This window comes from Leopardus geoffroyi, chromosome A3 (genome assembly GCF_018350155.1).
Source record: "Leopardus geoffroyi isolate Oge1 chromosome A3, O.geoffroyi_Oge1_pat1.0, whole genome shotgun sequence".
NCBI classification, from domain to species: Eukaryota; Metazoa; Chordata; class Mammalia; order Carnivora; family Felidae; genus Leopardus; species Leopardus geoffroyi.
In genome coordinates this window covers 22,246,194-22,273,118 of record NC_059336.1, presented here as the reverse complement: position 1 = coordinate 22,273,118, position 26,925 = coordinate 22,246,194, and the positions used below count along the sequence as shown (strand labels likewise).

Sequence of the window (26,925 nt, the reverse complement as noted above, 5' to 3'; positions counted from 1 at the left end):
GGGAGGAGCGGAGCCAGCCGGTTGCTCCACGCGTCACTTCCGGGATCCGCCGCGGGGAACCACTTCCGGGGGAGCGGCCCGGCGGCGCGGGAGGTAAGTGCGGCGGCGCGGCGGCCGGGCTCGGGCTTCGGGGCGGGGCGGAGTCGCCGGGGTGGCGGGAACGTTGAGGGGGTTGGACTCCGGCGCCCGCGGCCCTGCTGCTCCCGGCGGCGGCGCTGCTCCGCCGGTCCCGGGCACGCTCGGCGCGCGGCGAGAATAACTTCCCGGGGCGCCCCTCAGGAAGTTGCTTGCAGAGGGGAGTTTGAGTCCCTGGGAGATGGACGGCCTCGCTTCTGCCGCCCCGAGCGTTGTTCCGAGCCCGGGCCGACCCCAGCGCTCGCTGCCGGGACCTGGCCTTTCCTTCCATCCGTGGAGCATGGGAGGCGCTCGGGCGCCGGAATCAGTCTGGCCAGAATTCGACTGCTGAGTGGGCCCCATATTGGTGTGTGTTGCCCCTCTGGTCCTCAGTTTCCTCCTCTGTAAAATGGGCACATAGCTTGATCTGAGAATTAAATGAGATGGCGAGTGCAGAGCGCTTAGTAGGTGCACAGTGCGTGTTTGTTGGGTGAATTCTTTTACAAATTTATTTATTTATTTTAAATAATCTCTACACCCAACCTGGGGCTGGAGCTCACCACCGCGAGATCAAGAGCCCCTGCTCTTCCGACTGAGCCAGGCAGGCGCCCTGAGAATTGCCCCTGTTCTTAAGATCTTACCTTAGGGTAGTGCATGTGTCATAATGAACCAATATTGATAAGTTAGTGTTAACTAAAGTCCATGCTTTATTCACAGTTGCTCAGTTTCCGCCTAATGTCCTTTTTCTGGATCCTATCCAGGATACTCTATTATGTTTAGTAGTCACGTCTGCTTGTCTCCTCTTGGCTGTGATAGTTTCCCAGACTTCCTTGTCAGCTTGACAGTTTTGAGTATTACTGGTCAGATATTTTGTACAATGATCCTCAGCTGAGGTTTGTCTGATGTTTTTCTCATGACTAAATTGAAGTTACGGGGTTTGGGGAGGAAAACCACAGAGGTAAAGGGCCATTCTCATGACACCATATCAAGGGTACATACTATCAATATAAATGGTCACTGTTGGTGTTAACCTGGATCACTAGCTTGAGACAGTCAGGTTTTTCCAGTAAAATTACTCCCCTTCCTTCCCTCTTCCATATTGTACTCTTGGAAGAAAGTCATTACATGGAACCCATACTTGAGTGTGGAATCATGCTTCACGCTTAAAGTCAGATGAATCTACGTAAATTATTTGGAATTCTCCATAGGAAATTTGTCAACTCTGCCCTATTTATTTATTAACTTATTCAGTTTATATCAGTGTGGTCTCATATTTATTTTCATACTTTGGATTACAATCCAGTGCTGCTCTATTTTATTGCTCAGATTGTCCCAGCTTCGGCGGTTGGGCACTCCTTTATCCCTTTGATGTACCCCGGCACATGTGTTTTTTGTTTTGTTTTGTGAACACCTTCTGTTCCAGGTTCATCTTGTACATTTCATGCCTCAGTCCCAGAATTAACCATTTCTCCAAGGAGCTTGGTTCCTTTTACTGGAGAAAGTATTAAATGTCAAGACCTCGGTGCTAGGTGTGATCATTATGCCCATGTTTCCAGGCCTTCAGTGCAAGAGACAGATGTGTGTGTACTAACTTGTATATATACACGCATATCTATAACTATTTCTCTGTGGAGTCACCTGTATCTATATTAAGCTAAATATGGGTTCATACTGATATCTGCAACTCTCATCCATTCCACATGGATCATTCTATCCACTTACCCAATTCAGTTTCAGTATACATATGTAATGGTTTCAGAATTGTTAACCTCTATCCCCTTTGGGAAATAATGTTATCAACTAGAGTTGTACAAGTGCAATTCCTTTTATCTTTAGTCCCACAGACTCCACTCATTTCCAAAGTTACTGAGGTCAACACCTGATTCCCCCTGCCCTTTCAGTGAAGTTTAATACAGTTGTCAAACATTTCTTTTTTTTTTTTAATATTTTTTAATATATATATATATATATATATATATATATATATATATATATTTGAGAGAGAGACAGAATGCGAGCAGGGGAGGGGCAGAGAAAGAGGGAGACACAGAATCCAAAGTAGGCTCCAGGCTCCAAGCTGTCAGCACAGAGCCTGACGCGGGGCTCAAACTCACAAACCGCAAGATCATGACCTGAGCCGAAGTCAGATGCTTAACTGACTGAGCCACCCAGGTGCCCCATACATTTGTAAAACATTTCAATTCAGAATGTCACATTTTGTGTTCCCTACTGGGATACCTTGACCTCCTAAATGATTTTTTTTAAACATTTGCATCCATTAAAGTTTACTCATTGTGCTATAAAGTTCTATGCATGTTGACAAATCCTTATATTCACCATTACAGTATCATACAGAATAGCTTCACCTTGGGGGATTATTTTTAACTTCTTTCAAATTTCACCTCAGCAAAGCCAGTAGCTCTCTCTTCAATATATGTCCATAACCCCAGAATTTACCATCTCCACTTCTACAACCGGGTGCAAGCAGGTCTTTTTTTTTGACTGTTACAGCAGCCTCCTAAGTGGTCTCCGTGTTTCTTTTCCACTCTTACCCCTCTGCAGTCTGTTGTTCTCAACACAGCAGCCAGAGGGACCATTTTAAAATAAGTCAGACCGGGGCGCCTGGGTGGCGTAGTCGGTTAAGCGTCCGACTTCAGCCAGGTCACGATCTCGCGGTCCGGGAGTTCGAGCCCCGCGTCAGGCTCTGGGCTGATGGCTCAGAGCCTGAAGCCTGTTTCCGATTCTGTGTCTCCCTCTCTCTCTGCCCCTACCCCGTTCATGCTCTGTCTCTCTCTGTCCCAAAAATAAAAATAAACATTGAAAAAAAAAATTTAAAAAAAATAAAATAAGTCAGACCATATCATCTTCTTTGCTAAGTAGCTTCGAGTGGCTCCCCTTTTATTAAGGGGAGAAGCCAAAGGTCTTATAATGGCCTGCTAGCCCTACACAGCTTGCTCACTCTACTGTTCTCCTGGATCATCAAGTTCATTCCTGACTCAGGACCTTACCCTCGCTGTTCCTCCAACCTGGGGTAGTCCAGCAGACATTTAAATGACTCATTCCTGTGCTTTTTTTTTTTTTTTTTTTTTTTTTTTGCCTCTGCTGAAATGTCACCTTCTCAGAGAGGTCCTTCCCTCACCGCCTCATATAAAACAGCACCCCCTCTATATTTTCTCCTAATACCTTTGACATTGTATTACGTGTGTGTGTGTGTGTGTGTGTGTGTGTGTGTGTGTGTGTGTGATTGGATGAAATTTCATTTGGATGAAAACTCCCTGGCAGGAGTCAGAATAATATCGACACATAATAGGCGCTGAATAAATATGTATCCAATGAACGACTATCTGAGACCACTAGAGTCTGGCATTCAGGGATGAGCCTCAAGGGTTCTAGTAGCTTATGAAATTATTTGCCATGTTTGGTAATAGATGAGTAAGTAGTTTTTATTAAATTCTGGTAGGGGTAAGAGATTTCCACAACGTGTGAAAACCTCTGCTCTTAAAGTGACTCTGGCTAGAGTCACCGGAGGATAGTCAGCTCTGCCCTGACTCACTGGGAAAGCCTAAGCAGGCCCCAGGCTTCTCAGCTCCTACTTCTCATTGTCAAATGAGGCATTTGGTTGAGGCATCTGCTCTTGCTTTCATGGTGGGAGACAGGCATAGGCATCGTCATTTACCAAATATTTGAGTCAGGTCCGGACCAGGGCCTTATAGTGAGCACGTGAAAAACATTAAGACTCCAGACTCCTTCTCAGATAACAAGCAATAGGTTTTGAATTTTGGCCTAGAGCACACATACTTGGATGTAAATGGCTACAACTGAAATAAAGCTTCAGGATACAATATTGATCCTTACTAATACGGTATTTTCTGTTGTTAGTTATTTAATTAAAGTGCCAGCTAATGAAGGGAAAGGGAAAACGTGCTGGATGCAGCCCCTTAAGTGGTTTCCATAGCTCACCTAATGGGTCACAGCCTGTAGCTGGAAAGCCGTCGACCTGGTGGGGAAAGCTCAGGCTCTGGAGGAGCCAGCCAGTTTGAACCCTGACTTTACCACTCATCCACCAAGTAATCCCTGGGCAGGCCATGTAACCTCTTCAAGCCTCAGTTTCCTCGTCCTCATCAGCAGTAACATCCACCTCCCCACTGGTTGGGAAGTGAATGAGATACTGACTGGGAAGTGTCGTGCGTATCCGGCAAGTGATTCGCTCCTTGCTGTGGCGGCTACCACAACAGTGGCCCGGGGAACCACTGGGCACCAGGCAGCCTGAGGGCAGCCGCCTCCTGCTTGAGATGTGAAGGATGAGTAGGACTCATGGGACTTCTGTACTCAGGAAAGGAAGACCCAGAGTACTGGCAGGAAGGCCGGGAGGTCAAGCACAGGGGTGCAGAGAAAGCTAGGGAAGCGTTCTAAAGCATACACTATATGTGTAGAGCGTTTGACGTTTCCCAGGACCCTTTTACAGCCACCCTCCCGTGACACCTGTGCTGTCCAGTATAGGAGTCCTCACTTGAACAGTAGCGATTTACATTTTCCTAGTCTCTTCTGATCTCTGGCCGGTGAAATCACTTTATACGTGGTCACGGCCGCAGGGTTTATATAATTGTTTTCTTTTTTCAGCTCATGTTATTCTCAAAGACTTTATGCTGGCCTGATACGTGTTGTTTGTATTTGCCATTGTAGTGAAGGGGGACTGTGCCGGGATGCGCCATAATCGGGTTAACTGCTTTACTGTTGGACATTTTGGTTGCTTCCTGTTTTGCAGCATAATGAGTAACATTGCCATGAACTTTTTTGTACCTGAAGCCTTTTTTTCTTGGTTTGAATTGTTTCCTTGCTGTAAATTCTAGGAAGTGAGTTATTCAGTCAAAGGATATAATCACTTTTATGGCTCTTGTTATAGGTTGTCTTACTGCCATTAAAAAAAAAAAGAATCCTAAATGCATTATAGCTCAGAATAGAGATGATTGTCATTTGGCTCCTGAGAACATCGAGTCCCCAGGAGGTCAAGAGATGGGCCCAAAGTGTAGCTAATTGCTGATGATAGAGTCTGGCTTTTTGCCTCCACCCCCAGGCCCCATCTTTTTATGATATTCCAAATATTCATTAACAGTGTTGCTGTTAAGCATAGTTCATCTAAGTATCGATAAGTTCAATAGGCTTGTTACAGCTTTGGGACCAAGGGCATTTTTAAAAATGTATACTTTATGAGCTGCCACTGTGAAGGAATGTGAGCTTTTTCTTACACCTTGGTGTTCACGTGGTGGTGCCCTGGCAGAGCCGCGTGTTTCCTCCAGAGAAGCTGTTCTCGTGGCCACCCTGGAATTCACTTCGGGGCCAGTTCATGAGCCACCCCAAACAAGCTGCCTGGTGTCTGAGCGGCATACCTTGTATTTGACCAAAAATGGTATTCCTGAGCTCGAGGCCCCACCTGATTCACCACACTTGGATCCAGATGAGGTTGGGTTCTTTCCAGAAGTCAAATCCTTCCTGGGAGGAGGAAGATCTGCCAGCTCTGAGGATTTTTTTTTTTTTTTTTTTTTTTTTTTTTTTTTAAAGAGGGGCCTTGGGCTTTGAAGGCAGCTCCCAAAGAGAGCAGAAGTGATGGGAGAGTGGCCACCCTGTTGGCTCAGGCACGTGACCTTCCTGTGTGTCCAGGACAGGGTGAATTTGCATAGGTCCCACTCTGTTTACTGAGAAGGTGGTTTTGTCATCCTTTAGTCACTCCCTGGCATTGGGACAGTCGTGCAAAGCAGTGATGCTGCAGAGCCAAAGTGGAGGAAGGTCTTAGAACCTTTTCTTCAGCCCGGAGCAGAACGTTTTCTTTAGCCCGGAGCTATGCCACAGGAACACAGTGCAGGCCACTTTGGGTCATTTTACATTTTCTAGTAGCTACATTTAAACAGTAAAAACAGGGCACCTGGGTGGCTTAGTCCCCTAAAGTGTCCAAGTCTTGACTCTTGATTTCCGTTCAGGTTTTCATCTCAGGGTCATGAGTTCAAGCCCCATGCCAGGCTCCCTTCTGGGTGTGAAGCCTACTTAAAAAAGTAAAAAGAAAAAGGTAAAAAAAATTTTTATTGTGGTAACATATATATATATAACATAAAATTTACCATTTTAACCTTTTTTCTTTCATTTTAACCATTTTAAATTATTTTTTTTATTAAACAGGTTTTTTTTAATGCTTATTTGTGTGTGTGTGTGTGTGTGAGAGAGAGAGAGAGAGAGAAAGAGGAGACGGCATGAGCAGGGGAGGGGCAGAGAGGGAGGGAGACACAGAATCCAAAGCAGGCTCCAGGCTCTGAGCTGTCAGCACAGAGCCCGACGCAGGGCTCGAACTTGTGAACTGTGAGATCGTGACCTTAGCAGAAGTCGGACACTTAACCAACTGAGCCACCTAACGCCCTTCATTTTAACCATTTTTAACTATACGGTTCAGTAGCATTCACAGTGGTGTCTAACCATCATCACTATCTATTTCCAGAACTTTTTCATCATCCCAAACCGAAACTCTATCCATTAAACAATAACTCCCCATTCCTCCTCCCCCACCTCTTGCTAACCTATAGTCTAGTTTCTGTCTCTAGGCTTTGCCTCTAGAATTTGTGTCTGTCTCTAGAATTTGCCTATTCTAGGTACCTTTTAGAAGTAGAATCATACAGGGGCGCCTGGGTGGCGCAGTCGGTTAAGCGTCCGACTTCAGCCAGGTCACGATCTCGCGGTCCGTGAGTTCGAGCCCCGCGTCAGGCTCTGGGCTGATGGCTCAGAGCCTGGAGCCTGTTTCCGATTCTGTGTCTCCCTCTCTCTCTGCCCCTCCCCCGTTCATGCTCTGTCTCTCTCTGTCCCAAAAATAAATAAATGTTGAAAAAAAAAAAAAAAAAAAAAGAAGTAGAATCATACAATATTTGTCCTTTTGTGTCTGGCTTGTTTCACTTAGTATCATGCATCATGTTTTCAAGCTTCATCCATGTTATAGCGTGTATCAGAATTTCAGTCCCTTTAATAGTTGAATAGTGTTCCTTTGTATGTATGTACCTCGTTTTGTTTATCCATTCATCTGTTGATAGGCTCTTGGTTGTTTCCATCTTCTGGCTGTTGTGAATGCAACTGTGAACACTGGTGTACAAGTATCTGTTTGGGCTCCTGCTTTCAGTTATTTTGGGCATATACCTGGGAGTGCAGGTGCTGGATCATATGGTAATTCTTTTTTTTTTTTTTTTTTTTTTTTTGAGTTTATTTATTTTGGGGGAGAGCGCGAGCAAGTGTGCAGGAGTGAGCCCACATGAGCAGGGGAGGAACAGAGAGAGAGGGAGAGAGAGAATCCCAAGCAGCCTCCAGGTGTCAGCACAGAGCCTGACATGGGGCTTGAACCCATGAACTGTGAGGTCATGACTTGAGCAGAAATCAAGAGTTGGATGCTTAACTGATTGAGCCACCTAGGCACCCCTTCATGTGGTAGTTCTAGGTTTAACTTTTTGAGAAGCAACCAAACTGTTTTCTAGTTTCTATTTTCACTCTAGTATAATTTCACTCTAGTTTGTATTTTGATAGTGTTCTTTGATGCACCAATTTTTAAATTCTGATGAAGTCCAATTTATTTTTTATTTTGTTGCCTGTGCTTTGGGTGTCACATCAAAGAAATCATTGCCAAGTCCAGTTTCATGAAGATTTTCCCCTATGTTTTCTTGTGTGAGTTTCATAGTTTTGGCTCTCAAGTTTAGATCTTTGATTCTTTTTTTTTTTAAGTGCATTTATTTATTTTGAGAGAGGAAGAGAGCGTGAGCAGAGGAGGGGCAGAGAGAGGTGGGGAGAGAGAGAATCCCAAGCAGGCTCCATGCTGTCAGCACAAAGCCTGATGAGGGGCTCAATCCCACAAACTGTGAGACCATGACATGAGCCGAAATCAAGAATTGGACGCTTAACTGACTGAACCACACAGGTGCCCCATATCTTTGACTCATTTTTTAGTTCGTTTTTGTATATGGTGTAAGATTCTAGCCTCATTATGTTGCATGTTGCTATGCAGTTTTCCCAGCACCATGTGTTCTTCCCCATTGAGTGGTGTTGGCGCCCTTGTTTGAAAATCAGCTGACTACACGTGAGGATGTATTTCTCAGCTGCCTGTTCCGTTAGTCTATATCCTTATCCCAGTGCCTGTTTTGCTTACTGTGGCTGTCTAGTAAGTTTTAAACTCAGAAAGTAAATCCTCCAATGTTGTTCTTTTTCAAGGTCAGGTGAAAATAATACAACTTAATCCAGTATATCATTTCAACATGTAATCAATATAAAAATCTCGTTAATGAGACATTTTACATTTTTATGTTCCTGCTAGCTCCTAAATTGAGTATATATTTAACAGCCCTCTCAGTTTGGATCGGCTCTGTTTCAGCTCTCAGTAACCACATGTGGCTCATGACCACCATATTGGACAGCTCAGTTTTAGCAGGAAGTTGCATTGTGGCACAGATCTCTGAAAATACAGAGGACTTTGGAGTCAGGTGGGCCTGGTTCCAAAGTAAGTTTGCCCCTTTCTCATTGGGGTGGGCAGGAGGAAGACGCTGTTAGGTGCCGTGGTCGAGGGGAAACAGTTCAGTCATACCAGGGCAAGAGGATGGCAATAAGGAGGGCATGCTGGAGAGGTGACCCTTGAGCTCAGCCTTGGAGGTACAGTGGGGGCTTCACCATGCAGTCAGAACAGAAAAGGGCATTCTTGGAAGAGTGTGCAGCCTGGGCAGAGGCCCAGGATTTTGTTTTTATTTTTATTTTTGAGACAGAGCATGAGCAGGGGAGGGGCAGAGAGGGAGGGAGACACAGAATCCAAAGCAGGCTCCAGGCTCTGAGCTATCAGCACAGAGCCTTACGCGGGGCTCGAACTCACGGACTGTGAGATCATGACCTGAGCTGAAGTCGGACGCTTAACTGACTGAGCCACCCAGGCGCCCCAAGAGGCCCAGGATTTTGAAAGAGCCTGGGCTCTTGGAGAACTACAGGCAGTTCTTTCGGCTTGACCAGGGTATTAGGAGTGGGGTCCCTGCTGAAAGCAGAAGCTGGCTGAGGCTGGATCTGTCACCACTGGCCACCACCATGCCCCCTGTCATTCATGTCCCCAGCATCTCTTATTTGGGTTACTGGCAGTAGCCTTCTCACTGGCCTCCTGTGTCTACTCTGTACCCCCTCATCTCACCACTTAAAATGTAAGACACTCGGGGTGCCTGGGTGGCTCAGTTGATGAAGCGTCTGACTCTTTTGGCTCAGGTCATGATCTCACGGTTCGTGAGTTTGAGCCCCATGTCTGGCTTTGTGCTGTGGAGCCTGCTTGGGATTCTCTCTCTCTCTCTCTCTCTCTCTCTCTCTCTCTGCTCCTCTCCTGCTCTCTCTTTCTCTCAATAAATAAGCATTTTTTAAAAAGTTAAAAAAAATAAAAAATAAAATGTAAGTCACTCTAGGGGAGAGTGGGGAGGTTCCTCAAAAAACTAAAAATAGAAGTGCCCTACCATCTAGCAATTGCAGTATTAGGTATTTACCCACAGGATACAAAAATACAGATTTGAAGGAGTACGCACAACTCAATGTTTATAGTAGCATTATCAACAATAGCCAAACTATGGAGAGAGCCCAAGTGTCCTTCAACTGATGAGTGGATAAAGAAGATGTAGTGTATATACATAATGGAATATTACTCAGCCATCAAAAAGAATGAAATCTTGCCATTTATGACGTGGATGGAGCTAGAATGTATAATGTTAAGCAAAATAAGATAGCATACTTTTACAATCAGAGAAAGATACCATATGATTTCACTCATGTGGAATTTAAGAAACCAAACAGATGAACATATGGGAAGATGGGGGGAAGGAGAGAGTAAAACAAACTGCAAGAGACTCTTAACTTATAGAGAACAAACTGAGGAGGGTTGATGGAGGGAGGTGGGTGGGAGATGGGCTAGATGGGTGGTGGGTACTAATGAGGGCACTTGTGATGAGCACTGGGTGTTGTATGTAACTGATGAATCACTGAATTCTACACCTGTAACCAATATTACACTGTATGTTAACTAAAATTTAAATTTAAAAAATATGTATATATATAAAAATGTAAGTCAGATCATGTCACTTGTCTGCTCAGAACCCTTCAGTGGCTTCAGTCAGTTCGGAAGTGTCAGGGTCCTAGTGGGTCAGCCTGCACTCCTCTCTGATCTTTCTTCCTTCCCGAGCATTCTTCTCTGACATTTTGGACTCATTTCCCTACCCCAGGGCCTCGACACTTGCCTTTCTCTCTGCCTGGATATGCTTCTCTCATGCGCTCCAGTGGTTTGCTTACACTTCGTGTCTCTGCCACTCGATTCCTGTCTCTTTCAGAGTCCTTCCTGTCTGTCACCCTGTACAAATTAAAATAGTACCCTCAAGTTTTGTTCAAAACAGTTGTCACTAGCTGACGTAGCATGTCTGGATGCATTGCCTGCCTGTGCCCTGAGATGTAGGCCCCAAGAGAGCAGGGATTTGTCTCTTTTGCCCTGTGTTCAGTACTTGGTGTTCAGTAAGTGTTTGTTGAATGGATAATTGGATGAATAAGTGAACGAATGAACAAAACCTGAAACATAGCTGGCCTTCAAATGTATGCTGATTAGAGATTTGTGTTGAAGTGTTTGCATTTACTTATTTATTTTCTCTAACTTGGAAAAATTTCAGACCCACAAAAAAGTTGAAAGAATAGTCCAACGACTATCCATATGTATTCTACTTAGATTCAAGAATTGTTAGCATTTCACTATAATTGCTTTATGTATTCTTGCAAGTTTGTGTGTGTTTGTGCAAGTGGAACTATTTAAAAGTCAGTTGTAGAAACATGACACTTAACCTTTGTGTTTAGAAGTTGGCTCTGGAGGGTGGTGAGTCAGAGGAGACCGACCGAAGGCAGCAGGCGACTGAGGTCATGGCCTCCGACCTGGACTTCTCACCCCCCGAGGTGCCCGAGCCTACTTTCCTGGAGAACCTGCTACGGTACGGACTCTTCTTGGGAGCCATCTTCCAGCTCATCTGTGTGCTGGCCATCATCGTACCTGTTCCCAAGTCCCACGAGGTGGTGAGTTCTTCCCTGTGAGCCTCCACTCCTCAGACGGGGTTCTAGGTACTAAAAACAGCACAGCAGAGAAGATCAGTTGGGACGATGTCACATTCCCACCCAGTGGCCTCGAACCACGTGACCAGTATTTTATTTGTTCACATGTGTTAAGCAGGTTTTTATTTAGTGCCTACTACATGTCATCCTGCTTCGAGATGTAGTATCTGTCTTCATGGAGCTTCTAATCCTTGAGAGAAGGGCAGATATGGAACAAGCGTGCATGTTGCCATAAGTCCAGGGCACTTGTGCCGGTGTGTATCAAGGGGAAGGACCTGATTTTACTGGGGCAGGGGCCCACCTGTTGCCCCTCCCCCAGGGAGAGGGAATTGCATTTGCAAGGACTCTAGTTCAGGTAACTGAATGAAGGTAACTGTGGCCAGAGTACAGAGGGGTCATGATGAGAGGTGCAGCCAGAAGAGTGGGCAGGGCCCAGAGGGTTTTAAGTAGGAGACTGACATGATCAGATCGGCTTTTTGTGGTTTTGACATTTTCCTATAGGTCTCTTTATCCTGTAGCCATTCACACTCCTTCTACTACCCTCTGTTTTCTCATGACATTGATCTGTTGGAGAAAGCAGGTCATTGTCATCTACGATATCCATATCCAGGATTTAGCTGATTGCCTCTGTGTGGTGTCATTTAACATGTTTCTCTGTTCCCCATACTTCCTATTAATTGGAAATTCAGTCTAGAGGCTTAAGTCAGCTCCGATCAGGTTATTTGGTAAGAACACCTCATAGCTGGTGCTGTGAACTTCCTGTTGTATGTCATCAATGGACATGTGTCTGGTTGTCACACGTTTAGAGATTCTAGGATTGATCAGTGGATTTGGGTGGTGTTAGCTGATCCCTCTATTAAAAAATCCCCACCAGTCTTTCACCTAAGTCGTTTTAGCATCCCTCGGTGATCATTGCTAAGTTCCATTATTTCCTTCTGCTTTTACTAGCTGGAATTCTTCAGTGAAGAAGACCTTTTCTTCATTGCTTGTATGGTTATTCTGAAATGCTATTCATAGTAAAGGCTGGATAAATTATTGCTTCTTTCCCTTTATAATTTTCAGAGCAGTAAGTTTGGACTCCAGCAGCCTCCAATCTTGACCAATGAAACTTTGATTTTTATATCATTTGAACATATATTTTTATACATTTGACACGTTTTTAGTTTTTTTTAATTACAAAAATTTTTAATGTTTATTTTTGAGAGAGAAAGAGACGGAGCATGAGTGGGGGAGGGTCAGAGAGACAGGGAGACACGGAATCCAAAGCAGGCTCCGGGCTCTAGGCTCTGAGCTGTCAGCACAGGGCCCGATGCGGGGCTCGAACCCACGAACTGTGAGATCATGACCTGAGCCAAAGTCGGACACTTAACTGACTGAGCCACTCAGGTGCCCCTTTAGTTTTTTTAATGCTCAGATGGTCTCAATGGGAGCCTCATCAAGTTGTGTGAAATATTGTCTACCAGGGAAGTTCATTAGAGACTCATTGCCTAGGACTTAATAATATTGAGTGTACGTTACATAAGCTGCTTATGGACAAAATTCTAGACTTCCAGCAGGAAAGCAGGTATTCAGCATAAACCATATTGTTTGGTTTAGGTACAGTGAGTCACTCTTACCAGTTCTGGGAATTGTAGGAACCACCCAAAATCCAATTTCACTGGTGCCCTCCAAGGGCCAACCTTGCAAGTAGGCTTTTCTAAAGAAAGCAGGTTTTTGTTTTGTTTTTTTTTTTATGTTGATTCTATTCTGCACACTTATAATATATTTATTATAACTTAAAACTGCATTGTTTTCTACTACTAACAGTAAGACTCAGAATGAAATTTAAGATTTTTCTGAGGTTCTATTTGGCCTTAGCATATGTCCCAGTAGGGATGTATGGTCAGAGTACTGTGTTTAGTAATTCTTTTTTTCATATAGTTATACTCCCATCCTCATATGAATTTAGCTTAATTTGCTCCAGCTTGTTTTGAACTTTTATATGTTTTTCCTTTTTGATTTAATTAAAAGATATAAAATGTGTATGTACACCATTTTCCCACATCAAAATGATACAAGATAAAATTGTCTTCAGAAACAGAAGTCTCCTTTAATATCAATATGCTCTACCCTATTCCCTTCCTCCCTCCATAGGTAACCATTTTTATTATTTTTTTAAATTAAAAAAAAAAGTTTATTGGGGTGCCTGGGTGGCTCAGTCAGTCAAGCATCCGACTCTTGATTTAGACTCAGGTCATGATCTCACCATTTTTGAGTTCGAGCCTTACATCGGGCTCTATGCCAATAGCATGGAGTCTTCTTGGGATTCTCTCTCTTCCTCCCCCCCCCATAAATAAATAAGCATTTTTAATAAATATTTATTTATTTTGAGAGAGCGAGCACGTGTGCATGTGTGCATACAAGTTGGAGAGGGGCAGAGAGAGAGGGAGAGAGTGAGAATCCCAAGCAGGCTCTGTGTTCAGTGAGGAGCCTGATGTAGGGCTTGATCTGACTGCAAGATCATCACCTGAGCCAATATTAAGAGTTGGACACTTAACCAACTGAGCCACCCGGGCACCCCCATTTTTATTATTTTGATTTATTCTTCTTTTGTTTCTTTTTGGAAACATAAGCAAATGTGTATATATGTGTGTGTGATGTGTATGTACATACGTACATATATAAATATTCTCCCCTTTGACACGTAAAAGATAGCATACTATTAAATACAGCTTTACATGTTTCTTTTTTCGCTAAACAACATACAAGATATTCTGGAGATCAATTTTTCTTGGAGATGACTCTGTCCCAGAGATCCTGCTCACGTAGCTGGGAGAGTCATAACCATTTACTGATGCAGTGGGGAGCCCTGGCAAAGGAGCCACTTGGGGTGTAGCTGGGGAAAGAGCGTGCTGAGTTCAGTTTTAAACAGGTGCCTTTAAGATATCCAGGTGGTTCGGGGGCACCTAGGTGGTTCAGTTGGTTGAGCTCCTGACTTTGGATGGGGTCACAATCTCGCGGTTTGTGGGTTCGAGCCCCGCATCAAGCTCACTGCTATCAGTGCAGAGCCTGCTTCGGATTTTCTGTCCCCCTCTCTCTCTGCCTCTGTCTCTCTCTCTCTCTCTCTGTCTCTCTCTCTTTCTCTCAAAAATAAACATTAAAAAAGAAAAGATGGCCAACTAATCTTTGACAAAGCAGGAAAGAATAGTCAATGGAATAAAGACAGTCTCTTCAGCAAGTGGTGCTGGGAAAACTGGACAGTGACATGCAGAAGAATGAACCTGGACCACTTTCTTACACCATACACAAAAATAAACTCAAAAGGGATGAAAGACCTAAGTGTAAGACAGGGAGCCATCAAAATCCTCGAGGAGAAAGCAGGCAACAATCTCTTTGACCTTGGCTGCAGCAAATTCTTACTTGACATGTCGCCGGAGGCAAGGGAAACAAAAGCGAAAATGAACTGTTGGGACCTCATCAAAATAAAAAGCTTCTGCACAGCGAAGGAAACAGTCAGCAAAACTAAAAGGCAACCAATGGAATGGGAGAAGATATTTGCAAACGACATCTCAGATAAAGGGTTAGTATCCAAAGTCTATAACGAACTTACCAACTCAACACCCAAAAAACAAATAATCCAGTGAAGAAATGGGCAAAGACATGAATAGCCACTTCTCCAAAGAAGACATCCAGATGGCCAACCAACACATGAAAAAATGCTCCACATCACTCATCATCAGGGAAATACAAATCAAAACCACAATGAGATACCACCGGACACCTGTCAGAATGGCTCACATTAACAACTCAGGCAACAACAGATGTTGATAAGGATGCAGAGAAACAGGAACCCTTTTGTATTGCTGGTGGGAATGCAAACTGGTGCAGCCACTCTGGAAAACAGTATGGAGGTTCCTCAAAAAATTAAAAGTAAAACTACTCTACAACCCAGCAATTGCACTACTAGGCATTTATCCACGGGATACAGGTGTGCTGTTTCAAAGGGACACGTGCACCCCCATGTTTATAGCAGCACTATCAACAATAGCCAAAGTATGGAAAGAGCCCAAATGTCCATCGACGGATGAATGGATAAAGATGTTGTATGTATATCTATCTATCTATCTATCTATATATATATGTATATGTATATATTTACAATGGAGTATTGTTCAGCAATCAAAAAGAATGAAATCTTGCCATTTACAACTACGTGGATGGAACTGGAGGGTATTATGATGCCAAGCGAAATTAGTCGGAGAAAGACAAATATCATATGACTTCATTCACATGAGGACTTTAAGATACAAAACAGATGAACATAAGGGAAAGGAAGCAAAAATAATATAACAACAGGAGGGGGACAAAACATAAGAGACTCTTAAATATGGAGAACTTGCTGGAGGGGTTGTGGGAGGGGGGATGAGCTAAATGAGTAAGGGGCATTAAGGAACCTACTCCTGAAATCATTGTTGCACTATATGCTAACTAATTTGGATGTAAACTTAAAAAATAAAATAAAAAAAGAAAGAAAAGATACCGGGTGGCTCTGCCAAGTATGCAGAAGGTCTCTAGCAGGAGGAGGGTCTGGGCTGAGTGTTCATCAACACGTGAGAGTCGAGATGTACTTGAAGTCGGGGCGAGGACAAAGTTTCTGGGCTGAGAACATGGGCTCAGATGAGGAGAGGTCCAAGGCTACAGCTGTGAGGATTTAGCATTTAAAGGGCAGGGGGGGGGAAGGCATAGCCAGTGAGGGCATCGAGAACTTTGGTGAACATGGACATGGGCCCGTGACCTCCGGATGGTTCTGTCCATCTCTGTTTCTTATTCTGGTATTTGGAGAAGGAGGTCACGATTGGAGTGTTTCCACCCACAATTGTATCACACTCTAAAAGCGTAATCCCTGTGCTCTGGGGCTCTGTCCTCCCAGCCTCGGCATGCTATTGGCGATTATAAATAACAAACATTTTTATTGTCATTGGCCACTGATGAAGCCAATGTTAAGAGTCCCAAGGGAGGGAGGTGATGAATGTTTTTATTTTGTAGGCAGAGATGTAGAGTCAGAGGTGTGTGGCCTTTTGGAGAGCTGCTGCTCACCTCCTGTCATGTTCTTAACCCTTCCAGGCTAGCCACAGAGGCCTGGGTCAGTTCAGCAAACAAGGGAAAAGGGGTGCCTTTTCCTCCTCTCTCTGCTGTCCTTAGCGGCGCAGTGGGTTGCGGTCTTTTGAGACGGGGAGTTGACAAAGGGCTCAGCAATATGCCTACTTCCCCACTCTGCTATTTAGAGGTTAATTTGGGACAACAGCTTCGTCTTTTAAAATATAAATAGAGTACATAACATCTCATTTTAATTTATCTTGCAGTTTAGAGTAGTAAGGCTCACATAAGTGAACTGTCTTCATGACTGAAGCTTACTGTTTTAGCTTTTTAAAGCTTTTCGGTGGATCAGTAGCAACAAATAACAGTAGCGGTCATTAAACTTTTTATTGGTGCCTCAGGCCCCCAGTTATGCAGAGACTCTGCTGCTAGCTTTCCTCAGGGTGCCCCCATCAGGCAGCCTTCTCGGACTCCCCACACTCCTAAATAGATAGAAGGGGACACGGCACTCTGCGCACAAGCCATCTCATGAAGGGAGGGTGGGCGCTGAGCCTGTGTTCAGGGATTGAGCCTGGCAGTTAGCTGGGATGTGGGATTTGGATGGGGATGGACGAAAGAAGATCTTGCTTGGAGCCAGGGAGCTCTTAGGGAGGAAGGGTACCTGTGGAGTGAGAATAGCTGGTGGGGACCCCGGGCAGCCTGAGGGCAGGAGGGAAGTGGAGGGTGCCAGGAGGTGGGAGAGGGCAGAAGTGGGGGTGGGAGGACCCAGAGAACAATCTCGCTCTTTTTGACGGTTTGCTTCGGGCAAAATCATCCCTCTTGCTTGGCCTATAGAAACAAGGTTTATTAGTGGCTTTTTGGGTCAGAAGATAATATTTTTGGCTCTAGATGATGGGAAAGCCTTTGAAAAGCGAAAGAATGTCTTTCCTGTTGTTCCAGTAAGCCGATTTTTTGCAACTAGTTTATGACTTCAGTACTTCAATACTTAGCAGATTATTTTGAAAGCTCTTTTGGGGGTAATCAGGGAAGAAAGAAGGAACACATACGAATGCTTCCCACCCCACCCCCTTCCTTTTCATAGTGGGAGTAAGAACCAATTTGCAAAATCAAAACTAAAGTCCTTCCAGTCCTAAGCCAAATGAGAACTGTTCTCGTCAACACCTCATTAAACTAAGACCTGAGAAAATAAACATTTGTGTGAGAATGATTGAGGCCTAGGCCACACTTAATCCAAGCATTTTCTTGTAGGTTGGATTCTGAAGTATAAGATCGTAGATCCTTACACCATTTCTCTCTAGTCCAGGCTGGCAGGTACATTTCATCTCTCATGCCATTCTGATTGATTTTGTGGTGGCCATAGTGAAAGGCTTCTGGGCTGCTTCTAGGCTCCAGGTAAAGCCTCATTGATGTCTGCTGTGAGTAAGGGCCTAGGGAGTCCTTGGGCTGGTCCACTACTTTCCTTCTGTCTGCGCCTGCCTGGGGAGTTTTCAAAGGCCTGGACTGCCCCCATAGAGATTCTGATTCTGTTGTTCACTGTAGCCTGGATCAGTATTTTCTTGAAGTGTTCTGGTGATTCTATTATGCAGCCACTGGTCCAATCTTTAGACGATTTCCCTGAAGCACAAACCAATTTTGGGAGGGTAGGAAGTGTTCAGTTCTACATGTGTTAAGATTGAAATAATAGCAAGACGTCCAAGTGGGAAAGAAACAGCCAGTGAGAAGTTGGGGATAGAGGCCTGGGAATTATTTTATCAATATGGCATTATTACTTGAAACCCTGAGAGTGTGTTGCTGAGCTTTTCAACAGAAATTAAGATTCAGAAAAGGCCTGAACCTGGGGCATTCCCAACCTGCTTGAAGTGGTTTCTGTGCAGTGTGGGTATACTGAAAAGATGTACTGAAAAGACAGCGGGTGCTGTCCCAGAGTGGGGGTGCAGCTGGGCCTCTGGAAGGGGCGAGAACCAGGGACTCTGTCACTCACCATCTGCATCTCCTCTGTATCCCCTCCCTGTCCATCTCCTGTCTTTCATTTATCTTACCAGGGCCCTGCTTCCTCTGCTCACTGTCCCTGTGGTAAGATGAAACATGGCCACTAACAGCTTCCAAAGTTTATGTCTTTCAGCTGCAGCATCTGGAGGCTGCCTTCCTGCTTGGTCCCAGTTCCAGAATCCCCAGGGAAGGAACTGTGGCTGACCCAGCTTGGGACAGCTATGGCCAGTGTGGCAGGAGGGGAGGGTCCCGCCCCAGGAGGGACAGGGGTGCCGTGCAGACAAAGCTGGGGTCTCCGTTCCTGTCGCTGTCTCAGGAGTGACAGGGCAGAGCGGCGGGCAGAGGGGACTGTGGTCTCCCTGAAAACCACCGTGGTTCAAGGAGAGTACATGTACAACCCAGTCCCCATGGGGACCGCACAAGAACTCCTGAGCGACCGAGGAAAGGCTGCTCTCCTCCAGAGTTCGGCTTCAGTGGAGCAAAGTTCTTAACAGAGTTCCTGGGTCCCTGTGGGTCCCTGGATAGGCTTCAGAAGTTCACAGGGTCCCTGAAATTGTGAACAAAAATGTGCTAGATATCTTTATGCTCAGGCACATTTTCTGGGAAGACAAGCTGTAGCTGTTCTCAGTTTGATGAGGTGGGAGCCAAATTCCAGGAGTTTAAGGAGCAGGCAGTGAGGAAATAAAGGCAGCACGCTCCTCTCCCCCTTCCCCAAAAACCTGCTGGAACTTACTCCCAGCCTCTTTCGGATCAGTTTCTACACAGAATGTTGATCCAGTTAACCCTAAGCAAGTGGGTGTTGACTTTTAGTTCAGCGACTCACCTAGCAGATAGGAATGGTTCCTCTAGCAGTGAATCACAGATTCTCCTACTAGTTTGAATGCTGACTGTTCCCATCTCTTCATGTGTTGGGTTCATGTCTCCCCAGCCGGCTGCCAGCCCCTAGCCGGTACCTTCAATTCGCACTCCGCTGTCTTTGTGTGGATTGCCACAGTCTCTTCCTGCAGTAATGGGGACTCTGTGTTGAAAGTCAGAAACAGCTCCAGCAGTTTTTCCAGAAAGAAATTGTATTGTTTCTCAGAACTGGGAATTTCAAGGCACATCTGGGTTCAGAGGCTCAAAAGGTCTTCAGGGCTCTGTCTCCGTCTCCTGGCTTTCCTGTGAGTGTTGGCCTCATTCTTAGGCACTCGTCACAAGTCAGGAAGATAGCTGCAGCAGCCCCAGTCTGCATCCTTACTGCTCATGGTTTATAAGCAAGAGAAGCCATCTCTCTGCCTGTGCTCACTTTCCAGGTCTCATGGAAGTCCTCTGCCTGGCTCTGGCTTGGCCACGTGCTTGCACCTTGCCCCATCGATAGGAAGGGGCAGTGGGTACCATTTCTGGCCAGACCACATTTAACTGGCCACAGGAGTGGCCACCGTGACTGAGAATCCCCCTAGCACCATATGGGATAGAGAAATGGCAGAGCCCCAGTGCAAAAGAGGGTGTTGGGCAGACAGAGACAACTGATGCCCAGCATTGTGATCCAGTGGAGAACTCACCAGAATTGATAGCAAGAGTGGTGGCTTTCAGTGTGATGCCCACGTAGACTTCACTGTCAGCCAGAAAGCTCTGCAGATTTGGAGCCCTAAAAATGAGGGAGCCTTCCCAGCTCTGGCTGTGGCCTGGAAGTTCAGGAGCCTGTTGGAAAATTCCTCCTGGGGTTGCCAGAGTAAATAATTAACTTGGGCAAGTGTATATTATACCTACTCTCAACACCTTAGGAGACAGGCTCGTAGAACTAACTTTGCACTTCTGCCCTGTATTTTTTTTAAGCTTGGGAGCAGTTTGCAGTTGAATTGGGCAGCAGGGTGTTTTTTACTTAACGAGCCCTTCTGGAGAGATTGCTGTGTGGCGGGCAGGGTGATGGTATAAACATGGTCTCGAGATGTGTGCCGTCTCATGGGAGAGACAGCCGGACGCAAAGGGCCACAGCCCAGCCGGTGGGACGGGCCTGCAGTCGTGCTGAATTGTGTCTGGAATGAGCTCCAAGGCTGTTCTCTGTAATCACAGTTCTTGCCTGCCAGGCGCATCCTGGACACTCCGTCTTCGTGCGCCTTGTTGAGCTGCCACGGAAGGCCTCCCCCACGCCCTGTTTCGGCCAGTCCTCTCTCCCCCTCAAGGCCAGTGCTAGTTCTACCCCTGCAAGGTCTTCTGGCGGGGGGGGTGGCGGGCACCCCAGGGTGGGGGCACCCCACCCAGGCCTGGTGCAAGAGACCAGGACCAACAGGAGCATCGGCACTGGGCACGCCCTTCATGTCCCTGAGCCTGTGTCCTGAGCTATAAAAGGAGGGCATGCAGACCCAACCCAGAGTTCTTGCGGATCAAGTGAGATAAGGTGCGTGAGGGTACCTGAGCATAGCACAGTGGTTTTCCTTCCCGGGACCACTTGAGAGAGTGGTTTCAGCCCGTATGGAATGACATTCTGTCCTGATTTATCGGACTCAATCCACCCTGAACTGTATAGTGGAAATCATAAAATCCTGAGTGCCTTCCCTGCTGGAAGGGATTTGATGCATTGTGGCACAGATTCGATTATTCGAATCTGATGAATAGCAGCAATTTTCTGGCCTCATAAGCAGCTGTGGAACTGCTTCATTATTGATGAGGCCTGTGTCCACAGAGGACGGGTGCCTCCGCAGAGCCCGGAGCCACCTGGCGGGGGAGGTTTCCTGATCCTCCCGGTGGTGGTGGCCATGGCTGGCCATGGCGTGCTCGCTGAGGAGACTTAAAACTTGCCTCAGGTGAGGCCCGGAGTTCCCAGATTTGAAGGTGGGGCTGTGGTACTCGCAGTCTGCCTCGCTTGTACCAGCAACGTGCGTTTGAAGAGAAATTACGAGTCAGTCATTCATGCAGAGTCCTTACTAGCTAAGAATTCGGAGCTACAGCTCTTTGTGGCTAGGACCCCAGAGTCTTATCATGTGCATAAGAGCTGCCTTTTCTTCCCTATAGCTTGGGGGGAAGGTGGCTGTGCCCCATTGGACCCATCACCGAGACTCAGCCTCAGTTTCCCTTCTTGTCAAATGAGCTCACAGTGGCTGGCTCATTGGGGTGATGGGGGCTCAGTGAGCGGACGCTTGGTGCGCGTCACTAAGCATGTGCTCTCTTCATTACCCCGTGGTGCCTGGCACGGAACCTGCATCCATTGGGTGTGGATAGATAGGTGGGGGTGCGGGGAACCTAGGCAGAGCAGGAAAGGGAACAAAGCAGTGGGCGATACTGGCGGGCCGGCAGCCTGGGGTGACGGAGTGGGCTCTGTGAGGGGGCGTGCCGGGGGGCAGGGCCGGCTCTGGAGTGGAGTGGCCCTGGAGGCCACAAGGAAGGTCTTGGAATTTGTCTCCTACGAAGAGGGAACCAGAAACATATTAAAGCGGAAAACAGACATGGTTGGGACTGTTGTTCTAGAATAGACTGAAAGCGGTGAGGTAGGTGGCGAGGAGAGCGTGTGGGAGGCTGACACAGTGAGGGGGCAGACCGCGGGCTGTGACCTGGTGCAGCAGTGTGTGTCCAGGGGGGCCGGGTGGATTCGAGAGGCCCTCAGAACGTAGAGCGGGCAGGACCTGGGGCCGATGGGATGCGGGGGGCACGAGGGGGCGGCGAGAACTCAGAACCGGCTTGGAGGTTACTAGCTTGGGTAACTGGGTGGGTGACGATGCCAGAATCTTTGATGGGGAGGAGAGGAGGAGGTCTGGGGTGAGGAGGAGACAGATCATGCATCCAGATGACTCGATGACGGTAACATGTACATACGCCCACAGAGAGCTGCTTTCAGCTGTGGGAAACAGAGCCTGGTGCGGGGAGCACTCACCCGCCCTCCTGACTCCTGTGGGAACCTCAGTCACAAACAAGGGGTCCGAGTGACCCGTCGACCGAATCTGGAACAAGCCATTCTTGTCGTTCCACACGGCCACCTGTGGAACCTGTGGTTCCAGCCGCTACTAAATAGAGAATAGATTTCACAGTTGACTCTGGTTCTCAGTCTCCAGCCCTGAGGTCCCGAGGAAACCGGGGACAGACGATATCCTAGAGCCGTTAAGACCGCACTTCACATGCTGGCACTGCTGCTCACCAAGTGACACCTTGGGCAAGTCACACGATCTCTCTGAGTGTTTCTTTCATCTGTACAATGGGACTCATTGTGGCACTGTGTGAGGCTAAAATAAGGTATGTACACACCACATAACCCAGGGCCCGGCCTCCTGTAAACAGTAGTATCAGCAGCCGTTGTGGCTGCTGTTGTTATTATTACTGGTGGCTGTGTCTGGCCATGCTTCTGGGAATGTATGTTGGGTTTCAAAGCTGCTTATGTCCTCTGTGCCCATGGGAAAACTGAGACCCAGCACTAAACGTTATGTACATATATTTGTAAATATTTACTGAAGTTATCTCTATGCCCCAAGTGGGGCTTGAACTCAGCAACCCCGAGATCAAGAGTCACACGCTCTACTGACTGAACCAACCAGGCACCCTTAAGTGTGTTCTGTTTTCATGATGATAAACAAGAGTGAAGTCCCCATGGTTATGGGAGATCTTGCCTGATCTTCCATTTCTTTTCCCTCCCCTCCCTTCCCCTCCCCTCCCCTCCCCTCCCCTCCCCTCCCCTCCCCTCCCCTTCTTTTTCTTTTCTTTTCTTTTCCTTTCTTTTCTTTTCTTTTCTTTTCTTTTCGTTTCGTTTCGTTTCGTTTCGTTTCTTTCCTTTTCCTTTTCTTTTTCCTTTTCCTTTCTTCTCTTTCACAACTGAAGCTGTCCCAAGGAGCTTACAGCTGGTAGGGGAGACAAACAGGAGAATATGTCACTGTGGTAAGGTAACAGTGGCAATGCACAGTTCCTCGGTACTGGGGGTGGGAGGGGGTAGGGGTGGAGGGAGGGATGGACGCTGCTGGAGGTGGAGGAGCAGGGGAGGAAGGCTGGATGGTGACTAGGAGTGTGTTCTTGTCCTGAGTCACAGGGAGGGCTTTGCTGGGTGGCCAGGAAGGGTGCTCCTCTTGTTAAGAGTGACTGGCAGAAGCCCTGACACCTGACCCAGTGTGGGGTCTAGAGAAAAGCCCAGAAGAAGCTGGAGATGTGGCCTCCTTAGATGCCATCCCATGTGTGGGGCATGGGACTGTGGGGGATAGAGAGCCCCCTGGAAGGTTTAAGGTGGGGGGATCTGTGGCACTGAGCAGAGAGGTCAGTTAGCAGTGGAGGGACCAAAGGAGGGACTTTGGTGCTAGAGAGGGTGACCAAGTCAGGAGGTGGAAGGGGTTGTTGAATCACCGGTACCTGGTGACTGATTGGACAGTTGGGAGGAGAGAGGGCTGGGGTTACTGGGACTCCAGTTGCTCTGCCTTGGGTGGGGAGGAGGACCTGGCCTGCTGGAGAAGGAGCCGTGCTTGGTCTGGGACAGTGGGGTTGGAGGTGCCTGGAAGGTGCCAGTCCAGTCATCTGACAGACAGCTGGATCGGGAGCAAGGTCTGCTCAGGAGAGATAAGGATAAGGCGCCTAAGAGAGGGTCTGAGGGAAGCACTGGGGATGGCAGCCGGGTGTCACCGTCCCTGTGGATTCTGAACTGGGCCCTACTGAAAGTGGAGGAGGCACCCAGCTTCGAGCTTCGAGTGGCGGGGGAGGGGGGCTCCATCTGTGGAGATCCTTGCGGGCTTGGCAAGTTCCCTGTGCATAAGCCATTGTCTCATGGGGCCTTTGCCTGGGGCACTCAGGGACTGACTGGTTTCCTCTGGCCTCATAGGTACTGCAGTGGGGACGGTTTCCAGCTCCCAAGGTCTCCAAAGGCATCGTGCCTTGTGGGGTTTGCCTTAAACAGTAGCCTTCCTGCTGTGCTCTGCAGCCGGCAACTCCTGCACTTGACACGCTGGCTCCTCTGAGGTTTTGTTTTGTTTGTTTGTCTTTCTAACAGGCTAACTTTTTTTTTCTTTCTTTCTTCCTTTTTTTTTTTTTTTTTTTTTGGCCAAGTTACATTAACAGTATCACACAAGTAGATAGGCTGGGAAAGTCCAGAGCCACCGTCGGAGACCTGGCCAGGGGAGGGACCAGGCCCCTCATTATCTTGGGAAGGTCACCCGCAGGTACCCGGGGCTGGTCTGGGCCTTTACATCTGATGTCTCTGCTGGAGGCTGGCAGGGTGGAGAGGAGGCAGTGATGGCTGATGAGAGGGAGCCGACAGATCTCTGGAGTAGGCCAGTACATAGGTGTGGACTGCCTCTCCCAGCCACGGTCACGCGGCTTCTGTGAGCACATAGCTTAAGGTGCAGGGCCAGGGAAGGACAGAGAGCAAAGCAAGCTGGAAGCTGGGAGTCGGCCGGTTAAACACGGGGAAATATTTTTCTCTTCCAGAAGTGTGCTCCTTCTTAGTATTCTTAGTCTGCTTTTTATTTTCCCGTTTTTGATAAAAGGACACAGGTACTGAGAAACATTTCCTTTCTGTAGTGCTGGGGACAGCGGGCCGTGGGGGGTGTGGGGAGCGTGGGCACCTGAATAAAGGGGCAGCCGCTGCCCAGCCCATTTTTTTCCACCAGGGGATTAGGGGCCAGCGTTACTAGGTGTTTAAAGTTTTCAAGAAAAGCTAGGAGTCCAGATTGAATGGGAAGTCTACCAGTTGGCTCAAATGCTTAGAAATAAACACTGCAGGCCAACTGAAGTCTGCCTGTGGGCCGGAGGAGGCCCAGGGGCTGTGGTCAGTGTTCTCTGGGCTGGACCTGCCTCGCTAGCATCCTGCCTGGCCGAGGCACAGCGTGACTTATCACCCAGGGGAGGAGGGAGCACTTGACAGGACTGAATCCACTCCAGATTCTTGGACATAGGCTTCTGTGGCTGTGGCAAGCCGAGTCCCTCGCCTGGAGTCCTCTGTCTTCATCTGTACAACGAAGGCCAGGGCTGGATCTGCGGTTTTGAACCTTTTTTTAGCAGCAGGACCTCTGTGTAAACCAGACCTTACAGGGAACGAGTCCCGACAGATACAAACCAGGGCTTCCCCAGTTGTAGGGAGAGTCTGGAGTTCCGCCCAAGGCTGCCCTCTGCCCTCCCCCACAGGGCACCTCTGCCAGGCCCCACAGAACACAGTGTGGGGGTTGCCCACCTGCCGGCCGGCACTCTCCACCCCTCCCGGCCCTGGCAGTCTGTGGGTTGAACGGGAGAAGGAGAACAGCAGGGCCGGAAGGAGAGCAAGCCACAGTGGGTCTGTCCCACAGCCGGCTCCCCACCTGCCATCTGCCCGGGACCAGCACAGGGCCAGCAGCCAGCCGGCCCCGGGGCGCTTTCCATGCGTTTTGCCTCCTCACCTCAGCCCTCCGGGGCGTGCATCACTATTTCCATCTCAGAGGTGGGTAAACCAAAGACACAGGAAGGGGAAGTGAGTTGCTCACAAGGTCACTTGGCTGGTACGCGGAGGAGCCTCAGTGCCACCCAGGCCTCCTGAGACTCCAGAGGCTGCCTCCTCCCTTGGGGCCTCTTCCTCTGTTCTTCACTGAGGACCGCCCTGCTCCCCCAGGGGCAGCCCTGCAGACCTGCGGTCCGGGGTCCCGGCGCTGACGGTTCCTGTCCCTGGTGTTTCTGTGGCAGTGTGCTTTAGTTTGCGAAGCCCCCTTCAGACACAGTCTCGTTTTGCTGGTGTCAGGCTTGACTCGTCTAAACGGGACTCTCCTTTCTATTGCCATGCAGGAGGCAGAACCCTCCGAGCCTAGAAGTGTGGAGGTGACGAGGAAGCCCAAGGCTGCTGCTCTTTCTGCCAGCAAGAGGCCCAAGAAGGAGGCCAAGAAGAAGCGGTAGACGAAGAGGCCTGCGGAGCCAGGCAGGCGGGGCGCGGGCCCAGGGGGCAGCCCTCCCGGGACTCAACGTCCTGTTCCCTCCTTCATCCCAGGGGCAGGGCTGAGGTGGCTGGGCCGCTCTCTGACCACAGAGATCTGGACAATCGTGGCAGTCCCCAGGCCCCAGCTGGGCAGTTCCACTTCCTTCTGCTTCCGTGACAGTTTAGAGCCAAGGGGACTGAAACCCCCTACGAGCAGAGGCTGTCTAAGAAGTCCGCCTGTTCAGAAGTTGGGCTGGCTCAGAGTGACACTTCCATGCTTAATCATTGTGGCCAGCCTTTACTTACCCACCTTGTGGATTTACACTACATTCTAGAGTCATGATCTCACGCTGACAAGCACTGCCCCTCCCATTACTCGTGCACCGCAGATCTGCTCATCAGTCACCTTTGTGTCTCCTAGTACAGAAGGAGCCAAGCCAGGCCTTCCCTGTTTGTTTAGGTCAAGACACCACGGCCACTGTGATGTTGGTGGTCCCGCAGGCACAACAGCCAGGCCCGAAGATGCCTGGTGTGAGAGCCTGCAGGAAAGCCGGCCAGGGTTGTGCCTGGTTCTCTGGCAAATGGAAGGGACTTGGCCCATGTTCTTGGGCCCAGTCTTTCTGAGCCTCTGAAATGGGGGGCTTGTCAATCTCAGACCGACCTCTTTTTAGCCCATCATGGTACATTCAGTGTGTGCCTTTTGGCTTCCATCTGACACATCTCCACTTCCCCTAATTCTTTCAACCCCAGAACAGTGAGGAAGAGTCATCTGGGCAAATAAACATCAATAAACTGCCTCCCACGCTGGA

General features: G+C 47.8%; 1 protein-coding gene across 1 annotated transcript; it reads left to right on the top strand.

Moving 5' to 3' along the window:
• Nucleotides 1-26,925, top strand: MANBAL (mannosidase beta like). Its single transcript, XM_045444651.1, has 3 exons — nucleotides 1-93; nucleotides 10,984-11,196; nucleotides 25,990-26,925. The coding sequence occupies exons 2-3, from the start codon at nucleotides 11,047-11,049 to the stop codon at nucleotides 26,095-26,097; spliced, it is 258 nt and encodes an 85-aa protein (XP_045300607.1). The 5' UTR covers nucleotides 1-93; nucleotides 10,984-11,046; the 3' UTR covers nucleotides 26,098-26,925.

What these genes read in the sequence shown, in the direction of transcription:
- MANBAL (XM_045444651.1), top strand. Translation starts at nt 11,047, where the DNA reads ATGGCCTCCGACCTGGACTTCTCACCCCCCGAGGTGCCCGAGCCTACT. An exon ending in TTCCCAAGTCCCACGAGGTG is followed by an intron (nt 11,197 to 25,989) that starts GTGAGTTCTTCC and finishes ATTGCCATGCAG; the next exon opens with GAGGCAGAACCCTCCGAGCC.